Source organism: Xyrauchen texanus, chromosome 7 (genome assembly GCF_025860055.1).
Source record: "Xyrauchen texanus isolate HMW12.3.18 chromosome 7, RBS_HiC_50CHRs, whole genome shotgun sequence".
In the NCBI taxonomy this organism is placed as follows: domain Eukaryota; kingdom Metazoa; phylum Chordata; class Actinopteri; order Cypriniformes; family Catostomidae; genus Xyrauchen; species Xyrauchen texanus.
The window spans coordinates 46,583,501-46,600,317 of NC_068282.1; the positions used below are offsets into that span (position 1 = coordinate 46,583,501).

Sequence of the window (16,817 nt, forward strand, 5' to 3'; positions counted from 1 at the left end):
ACAATACACACTTTTACGAATTCGCTATTATCTTTGAAACCATAAGAGAGTTAGAATCAAAAAATCTTCACTTAAAAACAAATCCTCTGATTCCCCCAATCAAGCGAAACAAAACGTATATATCTGATTTCTTTTGGCAAATTTTTTTTTTATATCACCTATTCTCCCAATTTGGAATACCCAATTGCCGCAACTTACTAGGTCCTCGTGGTCATGCGGTTACTCAGCTCAATCCGGGTGGCGGGGGACGAGTCCCAGTTGCCTGCACTTCTGACAGTCAATCTGCGCATCTTATCAGGTGACTCATTGTGCATTGCACTGCAGAGACTCACTGCATGTGGAGGCTCATGTTACTCTCCGCAATCAACATACAATTAACCACGCGCCCCATTGAGAGCAAGAACCACTAATCACGACCACATGGAGGTTACCCCATGTGACTCTACCCTCCCTAGCATCCGGGCCAATTTGGTTGCTTACGAGACCTGGCTGGACCTCGCTGGACTAACCCAGGGGTAGTAGTCAGCATCAATGCTCGCTGAACTACCCAGGCCCCCGACCCTTTGGATCAATTTTGAGTTTTCAGAAAAACCTGTGTTTTCTAACTCCTCCTAGACTGTTTGTCTGATTCACATTAAAATTGTACATGTTTCCTCTATAGACCCTCATTACACATTAGATGATATAAGCCGAATTCTGTGCTTATCGGTCAAGGAGGATTAAAAAAAGTAGATAAAAAAATAAAAAATAAATAAAAATGGGGGCTTAATACTTACAAAGTAACTAAAGTACTTAGTAATTAAATTACCCCTGACAGATCTGTTCTTTCCAATTTGCCAATTTTGGTCATTTTCTCCACTTTTCCAAACTTCTTGGACCTCGATATTTGCAGCATGTGGCTATAATTAACAGTTGAAGTTCTTTTTAACCTTACACAGCTCAGTCATTGTACAATAGGAAAACTATGATGACAATGAAAACAATGCAAAAATGCGCTTGGTGTGAACAGCCCTTATGGCAGCATACTAACTGACTGGAACGCTCTACAGTCAACAACTTCACACATCATACAAATAGCACTCGTCGCGCAAAACGCTTTCGACTCACAGTTGTTTTCAAAACAGTTTGATGTTAGCATGTTGCTAATCTAACGGTGTGATACTCTAGTAAGCATAAAAATACATACACACACAAATATTGGTTAAAATAGTCATTTCATTATTTTTACTGATTCTTTTTGGTATTAAATGAATTAAATATAAAATATTTATAATCGATGCCTTGGGTGGATTTTTTTTTTACTTAGCTCGCAATCCATTATAGGATTCTATTCTACACAAAAGAAGGTTGCAGCGTAACCACCTTCTGGAACAGACGTCATGTCGTGAAAGGAACAATGATGCCTTAAAATGCTGCCTATGTAGGCAGCTCACTAGGTTTTGGAACAGAACCAATGACACAAAAGGCTTTCTCTATGGTAGCATTCAGAAACAATTTAGTGAAAGTATCAATCTAAGCTTGGAGGTGTTCAGAATTTTTTTTAGGTTTTAGCTGTTCTTGATTTTTCAATTCAGTCTATCACTTCTTAGAGAGAGAAATTGCACCAAGCCTGCACAGATCTAGTTCAAATTCATCGAATTGGCTAATGGGAAGGTCTGTTAAGCTATTACTTTATGGATCTGATATCTAATTGTAAATGTGGTAATTTGAGTGAAGCATGCATTCTATATTTTTAATAACGTTTGACAATTTATAAGTGTTCTAATTATATCTGTGGAGGAGAATTTGATGAAGTGATTTTTTAAATGACCTAGTTCATCATTCGTCGGCCTCTCTGCAGTAGCAAGGAATTTATGAGGAAATAATATCTCTGACCGCTCATAAATACTGCCATTCACTTTCTCTCCTTCAGCTGCATGTGCTATCTGACTCCAAGGGTATTAGCAACTCATGAGGACATGTCAAATGTGTTCCAACAAATTTCAAGTGTACAGGTGCTGTCACATAATAAGACTTTTTCATCAGTTTAATAGCATTTTTCCGTTTAGAGGTCAAAGCAAACGGCCTAGAGAGTTATTACAGACACTAACAGTTTGAGCATGTAAGAGGTTAGGATGCTCTGACGTAAAAAGTCTGCTTTTAAAAAGTTTGAGCCAATAAAGTTGCGAAGGATGAAATAAGGCCCAAAACTCTACAAGTATGTGACTGCAACACTTCCATCTACTCAAGTTCGATTTCATACGTCAAAACAGTGTTGGGAAAGTTACTTAAAATTAGTAATCCCCTACAAATGAATGATTATTTCTCTAAAAATTGTAACCAGATAACTTTACTAATTACTTCATTGGGAACTTTTAAATTTTAAGTTACTTTCTAAAACACTTTTCAGGTCAAAAAATTCTAAATAATGTCTGTTACACAGTCATGCACTGAACACCTCACATTTGACTTGTTACAGGGCCATAATTCCTGTATTCTACATAATCCTATAATGTACTTTAAAGTAATTAAATTAACTGAAAGTCAGTAAATGTAATCTGATAACAAGAATTTAAAATGTAATGCATTACACTACTTTTGGACTAAAAAGTAATTTGATTAAAATAACTAATTACTTTGCAATTGGATTTCACCCAACATGTGTCAAAACTATTGCCATTTCCTTGTCTGCCTGTTTAATGGCATTATGGATGAGGTGTCAATGGAAGCAGTTAAAAAAAACAAAGTCACAGCTTGTGTAGCATAAAGTGGATCCGTCAATTTTATGGCAATTTAATATTGCGTGTATGTGTATTTCTGGGCATGCATTGACGCACTCTTCAGTGTTGTAGTTGGAGCATCTCTCCAGTGGTATTTTCAGCACTCTGCTCTGGAGCCCCACGAAAAGTGACCTATCACTGTGCAGGATCTGAAGGTTCAGGATTGGCTCCTGCAAATTGTCTGGGAGAATGTTAATCTCCTCTAGGTAACATCCACGCAGACTCTTATTGGCCGTGGACAAGGCCTTAATGATGGTGCCGTACTCTGTTTGGTGAATAAAAAAACATAATTAGAACCACTGGTCTTCTATATGGGCCAACAACTGGTTCCCCAGCATGGCTAAGCAGGTTAGGCTAGTCTAGTTTATTGGTTTAAGGGGTTTTGGTTACTGGGAGACCAGCTAGAGTCTAGCTAAATCAGCTTAAACCAGACAAGAAACCAACTTTTGGCTGATTTAAACCATTTTTGACATCTCTCTCTCTCTCTCTCTCTCTCTCTCTCTCTCTATCTATCTATCTCTCTCACTCTCTCATTGCTAGCAGAAAACAGAAGTTCCTCTCCCTAACCTGTGCCAATGTACATGACGTAGTAGAGCGAGTCTCTCCCCTGGACGATGTCCACAGCCAGTCTGGAGAAGCGGATGTTGTCCTGCATGACCAGAGGATCTGGTGATATGGGCTGGACCACGTCACTCATGAGGAAGAGCCGCTGTGCATCCTGCAGACTGCGTTCTGTTAGATTACCACCCGGACCTGAATCATTTACTGTCCCACACTGACAGAGAGAAGGATGAGGTTAGAGACGCAAAAATGTGTCATTTAAAAATTGTGACCACAACCGTGAGCTCATTCCCATGACCAGCCACACCTTCATTCAGTATTCAGCAATTTGGTCACCCTGATCAATGACAGCTAATCATAACAGAGGTAATTTACAAATATAAGCCTACATATAGGAGCCGTTTACACCAAAAGTGTTTTTGCATCCGTTTTTTTCAATGTAAACATACATGGTGCTACAGGTACATCTTTGACCGTTGCGTCACAATTTGCTGTTTTTTCAGCTTCTCGCTTATGAGCAGCATACCGGGTCAAGGTATAAAGACCTTTAACTGTTAAAAACACATCTAAGTGTCCCTAAAGGGCCGTTCATAGTGAACATGTCATTGCGCTCAGAGAGAAGATAATTTTTTTCTTCTAAATTTCAAAGTTTTTTAGTGGAGGAAACCTTGACAAACAGTAAGCTTGTTTACATGGACAGCAGAAAGACGTTTACTGTGAGAAATCCGCTGAAGGCTGGTGTGGAGCGGAGGGGGGCGGGGCCGGGTCGGAATATCCCTTTACAGGGATAAAGGCTGGTGATGATGGTTTGAGAGAGAGAGAATTACGGGCATGTTCGTCGTGTGTGTGTTTGTTTATGTTTGTGCTTTTGGTTTAAGTTTGCATTAAGTTATGATTTATGTTGACAAGCCGGTTCTCGCCTCCTCCTTGCCCATCCTTAACCGCGTTACATTGGTGCCGAAAGCCCGGGAAGGAGGAGGGATGCCCGTTGCAGAGTCCTCGACACTGCCGGGGAGCGCCGCTGCCATCTGCCGGGGGCGGAGGCGTGCCCTGCCGTCCCCAGAGACGTGGAGGGGTCGAGGGAGACCGCCGTCTGCGAGGGGAGGAGGGAAGAAACTCCCCGACCGCCCGGAGCAGTAGGTCCGCTGCCAGGGGCAGAGGAGTGTCCCCATTTGCTGCCAGAAAAGCGGAGGGGCATTCTGCCCGCTGGGGGTCGGAGGTTTGACTCCGGTTCACCTGGGGTTGGAGTGGCTGTCGTCCGCCTGAGTGTGGATAAGTGTTCGAGGACCACGCGACGGTACATCAGAGAACCGGTGAGTGAGCTTTTTCTCTCTCCTCTCTCTCTCTCTCTCGCACCGTGTTGGCCTTTTCCCTCGCCTATTTTGTTTTCTTTGTTGTTGTTGTCTTCCCCTCCTGTCTCCTCCCAGGGCGAGGAAGGCAGGGATGACCACACGGGACGCAAGATACACCCCTCCCCAGGGATGGGGGGGGATGTACGTCATGCCGGTGGCACCCCGGCCTGAGATAACGCCGGGAGGAGTGTGGAGCAGAGGGGGGCGGGGCCGGGTCGGAATATCGCGCGCCCGGTCCCCAATCGGCCGCGAGGGATAAAGGCGGCCGGTGACGATGGTTTGTGAGAGAGAGAATTACGGGCATGTCCGTCGTGTGTGTGTTTGTTTATGTTTGTGCTTTTGGTTTAAGTTTGCATTAAATTATGATTTATGTTGACAAGCCGGTTCTCGCCTCCTCCTTGCTCATCCTTAACCGTGTTACAGCTGGAAAGCAGCATTCCCGTTTACATGCACTTTGTGCGCAGCTTTCTCTTTACTCTTTACATTACAGCAATGCAATTTACTCACAACGCTTGTATAAATAACAAACATGGGATCCGAGGAAGACTTCACTCTATTATTGTCTGTTGCTTTGCTTTATTTCCAGAAATTCAAGAGTTTTTGCTCTGTTGGTTTCCTTAACTTTCCATCATTAACTTCCAACTACAGCGTTATAGTGCTGCAATAGTGGGGTATACCTCTTACCTCAAACTCTGGGATTCCCCCAGTGTGCTTAAGTGCATATATGTAGACATCAGGGACAGTAGTCGATATTTTAAATTGGTGTGTATAAATGGTTATATTTTATGGTGTACGTGTTTTACTTATTCCCACTGTACTCCCAGAAATGTTGAATTCTTTCTGCTGTGTTGACTTGTTGATATAATGCATAGCTTTGTGTCCTATGATGTAAGTTTTCTGGACTGTTTCATGCATATGCACTCTTATAACACCAGTTAGAACATCGCTAATGCATTTACATGACCATGTTCTCTCTTAAAAGTTTTTTAAAAGTGGCATTTTAGAATGCCACTTTCTGAAGTGCATGTAATCGTGCTGACTATAAGTGGAAGAATACATTTAGAACATGGTCCATTTTAGGTAAGCTGCAGCATTATTTCCAACCTGAAAGTTTGGGATGGGGTTTGGAGTTGATAACCAGCTGGTTCGAGGGTTCTCCTGATAACGGAAGGGTCCGTTAAAGGCCCGTGTGATGGCACTGAGGTTAAATGCACACACCGCTGAAGCAGCAATACTGTTCCTGTGGAGAGAAACTACCGAATTAAAGGATGATGCTCTGACATCTTAAAAATATTAAAGACCAAAATAGTGACTGTATATTTCAATATTTCAAGCCGACCTTCTAAATATAATTGCCAAACAATAAATACATTTAAAAGGACAAAATCTAAATAATAAAAACTATTTTATCATAGTGCTGTTTTAGATATAAAATAATAATTATAATAAAATAATCAACTCTCAATAAACAAACACCATAGACATGATGATGATAAATGATTACAAGAAAAATAAATCAGAAAGAAAATTCATACATCAAGAATCCACTCACACATTGGTGGTGAAGACCCCATAAATGAGATCCTGTTCGGGCAGGTAGAAGGTGCTCTGCAGCTCATGGTAGTAGAATGGAACATCTCCAGAGCGAGAGCAGTTCAGTCGAGCCTTCGTGAAGGTGGTCCAGGTGTCTTCCAGCAAGAAACGACCTCCAACGTCATTCTGACACACACGAGCAACGCGAGAGAACACCGTCTTCCCACAATCCTGTTCCACTGCGTTCTCTCTCAAGAAGAAGTAGGAGAAGCGACCCACCTCATACGACGAGACAAAATGAGGCTCTGACGAGAGAGAAAGGAGGAGGTTGGTATCTCACATTCTGTGACAATGGTGTGGTTTGACCTGACAAAATCAATACGTTTGTTGACAGTGCAGTCATGCCAGCTGTCAATTACATTTTTCAAGCAATTGACTTGAATTTTTAACAATGTATCACATTCCTATTTTAAGACCATTAAGTGATTTTGCATTGTGACTTTATTTTCATGACAATAAAGTAAAATGTTCACCCAATTCTCATTATTGTGAGGGGCCGTTCACACAAGGGTTTTGTTTCTATGTAAAAATGTGGTAGACAGATGTCTTTGACCACTGTGCCGCATCTTATTGTTTTCTAGGATCTCACACAAGAGTGGCACATTTTTTAAGACACTGTCAAATTAAAAGAACTTTAACTTTTAAAAAAGAATCATGAAACTTGCATTCTGTTTCAATTATTTAGCTGCATTTAGCTTTTTTAGTGCAAGAACGTGTTGTATGACAACAATGTTTCATAATTACCTACATTAATGTAAAAAATCTGATAAAAAACTTCAAAAGTAGCACAAAAGTAATACCTTCAGTACTTACAAAAGTACTAATAAATAAAAAACACATAATACACTCATATGTAACAATACTACTTACAGTATATGTAAATATTGTACCAATATTATTATTTTGATTATTATTTTGCATTACAGTAATATGAATTTGTGTGGGTGTTGAAAGGAATAGTTCACCCAAAAATGAAAATTCTCTCATTATTTACTCACCTTCATGCCAGATGTGTATGACTTTTCAATGGAATTTTTTTTAGAAGAATATCTCAACTCTGTAGGTCCATACAATGCAAGTGAATGCTGTCAGAACTTTGAAGATCCAACAAGCACATAAAGGCAGCATAAAAGTAATCTCCAGTGGTTAAATCCATATCTACAGAAGCAATATGATAAGTGTGGGTGAGAAACAGATCGATGTTTGAGTTCTTTTTTGTTCTATGTCCACTTTCAGTTTTACTTCCGCATTCTTCTTCTTTTGTTTTTGGCAATTAGCACTCTTCATGCATATTGCCACCTACTGGGCAGGGAGGAGACTTTATAGTAAAAAGGACTTAAACATTGATCTGTTTCTCACCCACACCTATCTTATCTTTTCCGAAGACATGGATTTAACCACTGGAGTCATATGGATTACTTTTATGCTGCATTTATATGCTTTTTGGATATTCAAAGTTCTGGCAACCATTCACTTGCATTTTATGGACGTTTGTGTTCTGCTGAAGAAAGAAAGTCATACACATCTAGGATGGCACGAGGGTGAATAAATGATGAGAGAATTTTCTTTTTTGGATGAACTATCCCTTTAATTGTCATGAAAATAAAGTCACAAAGCAAAAAATGATAATAGTCCTAAAATCATAGACTTAACTTTTAACTAAATATAATTTCTCATATTTTTCTTTTGATTTTGAAGTGAAATATACATATTCTTGACCAATTTTATGAGATTGACACATAAGTTGCTATCACTGTACCATTGAGCCATTTTGAGTTGTACTGGGCGGTGCGCAGTGGTGGCATGTTCCCCAGACTGCGGTAGACGATGGGGTCCCGGCTGGAGAAATCGGTCACTGTGGCTGCATAAACTTCTCCGCTCTCAGTTATCATAGCTGTAGAGTTGTGCCGTGGGTCGTATGGACAGCGGGCCACTCCGCTGACAGAATCCAGAATGCTTGTGATGTCAGTGATGGGACGCGTCGTACAAATGGGCATGAAAGCGTTAGTGCCGCAGGTGAACAAACGGCTGTCATTCAACAGAAGGACACGGATGTAGTTTTGACACTCATCCTGAAAAGAGGGGAGGAAGGAAAGAGTAATGTAATTAAACTGCAGCATGATAAACTGCAACAGTGACTGGCAATTTTGGAGTCACCTTGGTTCTGGAAGTACAGTTTCTCTATGAAGATTTAAAACACATTCATCAACAGAGCTCTAAGTAAAAAAATCTATTAACTTTCACCCGAGCATCCCACCTCTCCAGCCCTCCCTCACCCTTCTCACCTCAGTCTTTCCTTTGCTCTGGCAGGATCTCCTGGTGGTCTCGTCGACACCCCATTCCGCTGCCTGCAATTGAACAGACGACTGACATTATGGTTGTAAATTAAGCAAATGAGAGATCCTGTATCCAGTCCAGCACTGTCTCTAATTCACATGCATACTTTAACTATGGAGCCAGAATGATCTCAAAAAGAATATATTTACAAAATGCACAGCACAATTCACATTCGCAAAATCCAATTCATAAATATACAAATGAGGTCACAAATATTTTCCCAATTACCCACACAAATACAGTTACTCATTCATTACTTTGAGAACAATGGGGAGAAATATCCGATAGATTTGGCTCTTTTAATTTGTCAATCAGGTGGAGATTTATTATGAGGGCTTGTTTAAGGACCCGTCAATGTACACCTGCGTCAGACATGCTTGTGTAGCGTCTCGGGTGCGCTGCGTCATAAACATAAAATTTTTAGGTCAAGTTAAATATAGTTTAATACTTAGAACACATCTTGAGATTCCTTATAGTTCGAATTTGCGCTCCATTAAGTGTTTTGAACGCAAGAACGCAAGTAGCGCATGTTTGTGTTGTGCTGTCTGCTGAAGGGTTGTTTTGATCACTGTATAAACTGTGTGTTGCTCATACAGCTGAAGCTTCACTTACTGCCCTCTGGAGTAAACAGGTGGTACTACAAGTTTGCATTTCTCAGGAATCTTCCTTATTATGGTCCGGTGGCATGTGATTAATTGCGTACCTTTTTTTAACGCGTTATTTTTAATACAATTAATCGCAATGAATTAACGCGTTAAATCGACAGCCCTAGTTATAATATTTAAAAACATGCAGCTGTGTCAAACGAAAACCCCTCAAATTTGTTTATTCGTTCATTTTAAAAGTTCTTCCTCTCTTTTGTTCCTTGTCCCTCCTCCTCCTTTCTTAGGCTGCTTTGTCATGTTTATCTGTTGTCATTGCCTCAAAAATAGCGAGCTAGACAGACTCACACACTATTGAAACTAAGAATAAAGGATGATCTCGTTTTGGGTGCGACCCTTATTGAAGGCATCAACTGAAGAATAGTGCAGATCCCACCAGACACTCAATAGAGCGACAGGAGTGAAAAGGTTACAGATAAAACAGCAACACTGGCAACACTGCAGCTTGATTGGAAATTACGCCCAATAAAATATGAATTAAGTGATATTTACACTGATTTTTATTTGTTTCTTCAAACATCACTTGTCTCATATTTCTCAAGCATGCGATTGACTGATGCTTTTGTCCACTTAGTAAACAAGTACACTAACTTATGAAAAAAAACTTTTTTAGGGGCAAAATTATTTGATGTGGTGGAAATGACACCACTCATTTCAGACAAATTTTTGTAATGCTTTATGTTTATTTTACTCTTTGTTTACCACATCAATATCATTTAAATTACCATAGTTTTAAACTTTTAATAATCTGTATCTTTATAATGGATTTTAATAGTTTATTATTGAAAGTCTAAATCTAGGACAAAGCTAAAACCGTTAACTCTATACATCAAAAAGGCATATGAAAAGTACCAAATCTAAATGATGAAGCACTGGTAAAAAAATATCAAGTTTAATTTGACCTTCATATAACACAGATAAAATCACTGAAACATGATTTTAATAAAAATCAGTTAACAAAACACGCAGCTTTTTTTCCTTTTTAATCAACATTAAGATTTTAGGTATAAATGTATATGTAAGGAAAAGTGTATATTTTAGGTACTGTGACTAGTCACAATTTCTTTGTTTTTCATCATTTTAAATTACTTTTATGCTTTATGCTTTCACTAGTTAATTTGTAATGGTTCTGCATAGAAACTCATGAATTAAAAATATTCCATTTAGTCCAAATACTGCATAATATTTACATAATTGGCATATTGGCAAACTGTTCTCAAAAGTATTTCATGTCTCATTTAAACAACATACCAATTACCCCTGCTTACCATGTGCAAAAGTGATTAAACTAATTCTTACAAAATACAACCGTTCATTTCTCTTCTAAAAATTCAACTGCATACTTGTTGCTCTGGAAAAACCAAGCGAGACAAATATACAGCATGAGTTCAGAAAGCGATCATCAATCTAGCCCTGTCTCTGCAGTCACTCACTAAACAACATGTGAAAGACGATTTCATTTGAGGAGCAGAATTCACCCTGAAAAGGTCTTAAGGGGTCAGAGTTGAGTCACCTCTGGATGCTCAGAAGTTTGGGTTTTCTCTCTAAAACACTCAAGATCTCTCATCCTTGTCTTCTCTCGCAGGCGCAATCATTTCACTTCAACTAAAACACTCTTATCGCCTCTCTCTCTCTTTTTGGCTGCTCTGACCTGAAGTCTGTATCTCAAAACCCCTAATACCAAATACCATTTTATGCTGACTTCGGAAAATCTGTGTCGTTTAGGACGGAACACAACAATGGACAGAAAGAGGTCAATAATTGTTGCATTTACATTCTCTGACATCATGTTTTATAATGCACCTTATACTGTATAAGGTAATTCTGAATACTTTTTCAGAACATAAATGTAAATGACTTTGATTGGCTATTGGTGGCCATTTTTGTTCATTTGTCTGATTGATATTTTGAGGAAATTGAAGGATGTAAGCACTTGAACCAAAGAAGATTCATGCCAAATTTCAACTTGTTTCATCAAATGGCTGTTGATTTTTGACAGTTAGAGTTGTTGCTATAGCATCCAGGATGGGCAGAATTTGGTCAAATTTGGTGAGCATCCTCAAAATATCTGGATGTCAAGTATACTAAGTTTAGTTAAGTTTGGATTTTGTGTTCTAAAGATTTAGGGCTTTTAGCAGGTGTGTGCCACGCCCAAACAATTGTTGGCTTATATCCTCTAAATCAGTGGTTCCCAACCCTGTTCCTGGAGGCCCCTCAACACTGCACATTTTCTATGTCTCCCTTATCGTACACACCCAATTCAGGTCATGGAGTCTTTACTAATGAACTGATGAGTTGAATCAGGTGTGTTTGATAAGGGAGATATCCAAAATGTTTAGTGTTGGGGGGCCTCCAGGAACAGGGTTGGGAACCACTGCTCAAAATTATTTTACAAATCTGTATTTGTTGATTACAAATCAATATATATTTTAGATTTTTATCATGAGGGTCTCTAGATGATGCACTCCAAATGGCCTAGAAAAAGTTTGAAAAAGTAGGCTTTTCAGAACATTCAAATGGATAAAAACTTTTAGAGATGGAAATGGAAAATGTGGCATGTGGTCATTAGATTCAGGAGATCTAACATTGAACTTTGTGTTCTGAAGATATAGATCAAATAACCAATATGGGCCACACCCAAAAATATTCCATGGTTTATATATTCAAAATGATTTGATGAATCAATATTCTTTAGATTTGTTGTCAGGAGGATCTCTTGATGATACCTGCCAACTTTTTTGAAAATCAAACATATGGCCATAGATGAGTCCAAAAAAGTAGGTTCAGAAAATTCAAAATAGTGGAAAACATTTAAACATGGAAATTTTACACCATTTGACCAGTAGATTCAGGAGAACTCAAGGAATTAGTGGGCCCAAAACCAAAAAACATGGATATTTTTGGTATACAATGTCCCTAAAATGCACAGGAAATGTGGTCAATGTTGAATGAAATCTAATTAAATATCCTATAAAAACAAAACATGCCACTACACAGATAAAATATGTTTCAAATAACGCTTTATGTTGATGCAGATGTGCATCGAGGATGGTGTGCATCCTCAATTTTTGGATGTCTAGTGTACCGAGTTTCATTAAAGTTGAAGTAAGTCATTTTTGTGCCACTAGCGCCACCAAACGAAATTTAAAAAAAGAAACATTGTTTTCAAAACAGCTTTCTAGATACGTCCCCTTCTGTCATTGCTCAAAACATACAGAAAGTCATGTCCCCAATTCATTAATTGAGTACATATTATTGTCCCTCTTGAGATGGGTCACTCAAAATAAAGGAATTTTCATATTCCTAAAATGCACAGGAAATGTGTAAATGTTGAATGAAATTTAAGGGGAAAATATGTAAAGGAATCCAGTGTAAAGGACTTGGCATATGTGTGTGTTTGCTCAAGGGGGTGACTGTGGATCACTCCTGTGGACACAGGGTCATCAGGTCACCCTACATCACTGGATTCTGACAGACTCTTGTGAGATCTGCCTCTGAGAGCTTCACCCACTCTCAGGGAGCTCTACAGTAAGATCTTCTAACTCCAATGAAGTCACTCTTAAATATCACACAATACCAGAAAGCTTTCAAAAGGCATGTCACACAAGCAAAACAATCTAAGGATTACCACAACAAACTATGGATATTAGAGGGACATTCTTATTCTAGAGAGCATTTTATGGGACAAGAATTTTTACGCCCCTGCATATGTAAGATGATGTCGTCAATTTTCTGGAAGAGAAAGACTGTAAATTTGAAATACGTATATCTGCTAAAAGATATTTTTGTCCACTTTTATAACTATACTGGTATATTGGTTGTGGCATTTATAATGATTTCAGAACAAGCAGGTTTTGTAGCTTTGTAACCCGCACACACACACACACACACAAGACGAGACAGTCACAATGTCGATGGGAAACTACTTTTATTCCAACAAGTGAGGCAGGCAAAAGTACAAACAAGGGCAAAACCAAATGAGAGTGTCGAGGGAAGCGTAGGGTCAAAAGCCGGGGAATCAAAGTAGAGCAAAGGGGCAAATCCGGGAGAGAGTGGCCAACGAGGATCAGAATAACGAGCTATACTAAACACGGGAGCTAGGGGAATACTGGAGCTGGCAAGCTAAGGGGTAACAATCACAAGGGAGTTCGGAACTAGACGGGACTAGCGGGGGCAAAGACACGGGAAACTAAATACAATAACCAACAGGCGTGAGACGAAAGGGTTGTGATATATATAGGGGCGAGTGCAGGTGTAAACAATGATGGGTGGTCAGACGAGTACAGGTGAAACTAATGTGGTGACTGAGAGCGGGCTTGCGAGCCCGAGGAGGGAGACCTGCTAACGAGCATGAGAGCTTGAGGGAGCAAAACGAGCGTGCGAGCTCGAGGGAGTTAAACGAGCGTGCAAGCTCGAGGGAGCAAAACGAGCGTGGAAGTTCGAGGGAGCAAAACGAGCGTGCAAGCTCGAGGGAGCAAAACGAGCGTGCGAGCTCGAGGGGGCGGAACGAGCGTGGAAGCTCGAGGGGGCAAAACGAGCGTGGAAGTTCGAGGGAGCAAAACGAGCGTGCGAGCTCGAGGGAGCAAAACGAGCGTGCCAGCTCAAGGGGGCAGAACGAGCGTGAAAGCTCGAGGGGGCGGAGCGAGGGAGCGGGGTTCGTGACAAGCTTGGTTTCAATAAATGGACTCGAGCGGACATTGTTTGTCTCGGTGTCCAAATATGCATACTTCCCTACAATATAGTATGCCGAAAGCAGTATGTAGTATGTCTGAATCCTCAATAGTCATAAAATAGTAGGCAAGAAATCCCCTGATTACCATCTGCATTCGCCAATATTCTAAAGTGTGTATCCACTGGACACTTTACCATCCCATAATGTGACAGGAGCTGAGAGGAAGTCACATTCAAAATGCTGAATTTAATAATACGCCGGAGAATCGCAACTTTGGCTCTTTTCAACTGTAAGTGCTATATATTTACCAAGAAAGTTGTTTATTTAACAAAACCAGAGTACATTTTTGTATTGTATTTCAAAAGGGCAAGCGAAAAATCAAGTATTCCATGACACAACCCCTGTAGAATCAATACCGATCACTAAATCTTGGCTGCTGGTCTTTCTTTTGAAGAGAATTAGATGAGAGGTAGAGGTTAAATTAGGACTAACACAGATATAGCCAATGCTTAGCAAGCATCTAAACAATTGCAAATGTGTGTGTGTGTGTGTGTGTGTGTGTTGTGTGTGTGTGTGTGTGTGTGTGTGCGTGCGCGCATTTGAGATTGAACAGTGTGTGAGTGCAAGTCAGCACTTTTGAACGTGGGCAATCATAATATAAGATTGTGTGTGTGTGTGTGTGTGTGTGTGTGTGTGTGTGTGTGTGTGTGTGTGTGTGTGTGCGTGTGTTGGATTAAATGGACGTGCTGGCTTTGCATTCACAGAGCTGTCAGGGTGATTGTATGGACAGATGGGGAAGGGAAAAAGAAGAGAGAGAGAGATCTTACCTGCAGAAGAGAGACGTTGCTCAGACTCAGCCTGAAGAGATGGTTTCTACACACAGAAAGATGCCTTAGGTTTGGCACACATTGTAGATTTTGTTTGTGTGTGTTTACTTAGATATACTTTATGGACAAAACTGAACCTCTTCTGTCGACCAAGTTTTACTAGCAAATTATGCATGTTATGCATACATCAAAAACAGCTAACAGGCCAGTCGTGACTTTTAAATAAACGCTTGATCGCGATTATTTGATCTAACCATAGTTATTTGAGATAACCGCGATTACTGTGGTCAAAAGATTACACTTCGAAAGGCAATGCAGACGACTGGGTGCGAATCGATCCGGAATGCAGAAAAACTACATATAACCATGCCTTTAGTTTTTCTGCATCCTGGATCGACCCTGTTACCTTTTAAAGTATACTTTATTTGACCGTGAGAAAATATGAACACGTTTGCGCATACACACTATGACTACTTTGTAATACACAGATGAGGACTGTGCACATGTCAAGAAAATCTGGGCCGCGTGCGGACAGTCCGTGCAGACTATGCTGATGACGAAATTTGTGTCATGCATACTGTGTGCGTAGCAATAAGTAATGTGGCCAACCTAAGAATGCTTTGGGCTTGAAGCGCTCTGATGCGCGCCGTTTGTGGAACTTTGCACCAAAAACTCTCTCGATAATATAAACAGATTTTGATTGTGAACGCAAACGCTCCAGTTTCACATTTAACGGTTGTATAATGTCAAATGCTCACGTTTACTCTATTTCTGTACAGCTGATAGAATGAAGAAACAAAGAATCACAAAAGTGTTACGGAATAAGGACTTGTGGGTATAATCGGAGAGTCTTTATATAACATGTGAAAGTAAAGAATTTAGGACAGATTTATTTTACTACTGCATTGCTTAACCGAACTAAACTAAACTAGAAACATACATTAACCAACATTAACCTAGCATAGCATACACCGATCAGCCACAGCATTAAAACAGCCTACTTAATATTGTGTAGGTCCCCTCCTGCCGCCTATTCAGCACCTGCATCTCAGAATAACATTCTCAGATGATATTCTTCTCACCACAATTGTACAGAGCAGTTATTTGAGTTACAGTAGACTTCGTCAGTTCGAACCAGTCTGGCCATTCTCTGTTGACCTCTCTCATCAACAAGACATTTCCGTCCACAGAACTGCTCCTCACTGGATGTTTTTGTTTTCCCAGGAAAAAATCCCAGAAGATCAGCAGTTACAGAAATACTCAAAACAGTCCGTCTGGCACCAACAATCATGCCACGGTCAAAATCAACGTGATCAAATTTTTTCCCCATTCTGATGGTTGATGTGAACATTAACTGAAGCTCCTGACCGTATCTGAATGATTTTATGCAATGCACTTCTGCCACATGATTGGCTGATCAGATAATCACATGGATGATTGTTGGTGCCAGATGGGCTGGTTTGAGTATTTCTGTAACTGCTGATCTCCTGGGATTTTCACACACAACAGTCTCTAGAATTTACTCCGAATGGTGCCAAAAATACTAAAAACATCCAGTGAGGGGCAGTTCTGCAGACGGAAATGCCTCGTTGATGAGAGAGGTCAACAGAGAATGGCCTGACTGGTAACTCATATAACCCCTCTGTTCAATTGTGGTGAGAAGAATGTAACCTCAGAAAGTTATTCTGAGATGCGGGTTGGCGCAGTTTTGGCAGTACAAGGGGGCCTACACAATATTTGGCAGTGCAGCATAGCATAGCATAATAGATATTCAGTTTGGCTGGGTTCCAAAAACAAGTGTAAATGTAAAATAGACCAAGACTAAACTTGTAAATATTTTAAGTATTTACACATTTTTAGATTATTTTTCATGTCATAAGTTTGAATGCCTTAAAGGAAATCTTAAATCCCTATTTCATTATATGATTCTCAGTAAAATATTAATAAATATAAATATGTGTGTGAAGCACACATACACCTTAATAAGTATGACAATTAATTGTAAAAGCCCTTGCCCTAAACCTAACCCTAACCCTACTGCTAACTCTTACCTG

At 39.8% G+C, this 16,817-nt stretch overlaps 1 protein-coding gene across 1 annotated transcript in view; it reads right to left on the reverse strand.

The window, feature by feature from the left end:
- Positions 1–16,817, reverse strand: part of sema5bb (sema domain, seven thrombospondin repeats (type 1 and type 1-like), transmembrane domain (TM) and short cytoplasmic domain, (semaphorin) 5Bb) — an 81,236-nt gene that overhangs the window by 17,930 nt on the left and 46,489 nt on the right. The window contains exons 4-10 of the mRNA XM_052130368.1: positions 14,764–14,809; positions 8,551–8,613; positions 8,025–8,337; positions 6,225–6,510; positions 5,777–5,912; positions 3,327–3,534; positions 2,817–3,024 (exon numbers count right to left, since the gene is read on the reverse strand). Of these exons, the coding sequence (XP_051986328.1) occupies positions 2,817–3,024; positions 3,327–3,534; positions 5,777–5,912; positions 6,225–6,510; positions 8,025–8,337; positions 8,551–8,613; positions 14,764–14,809 (1,260 nt within the window). The remainder of the gene's footprint in view (positions 1–2,816; positions 3,025–3,326; positions 3,535–5,776; positions 5,913–6,224; positions 6,511–8,024; positions 8,338–8,550; positions 8,614–14,763; positions 14,810–16,817) is intronic.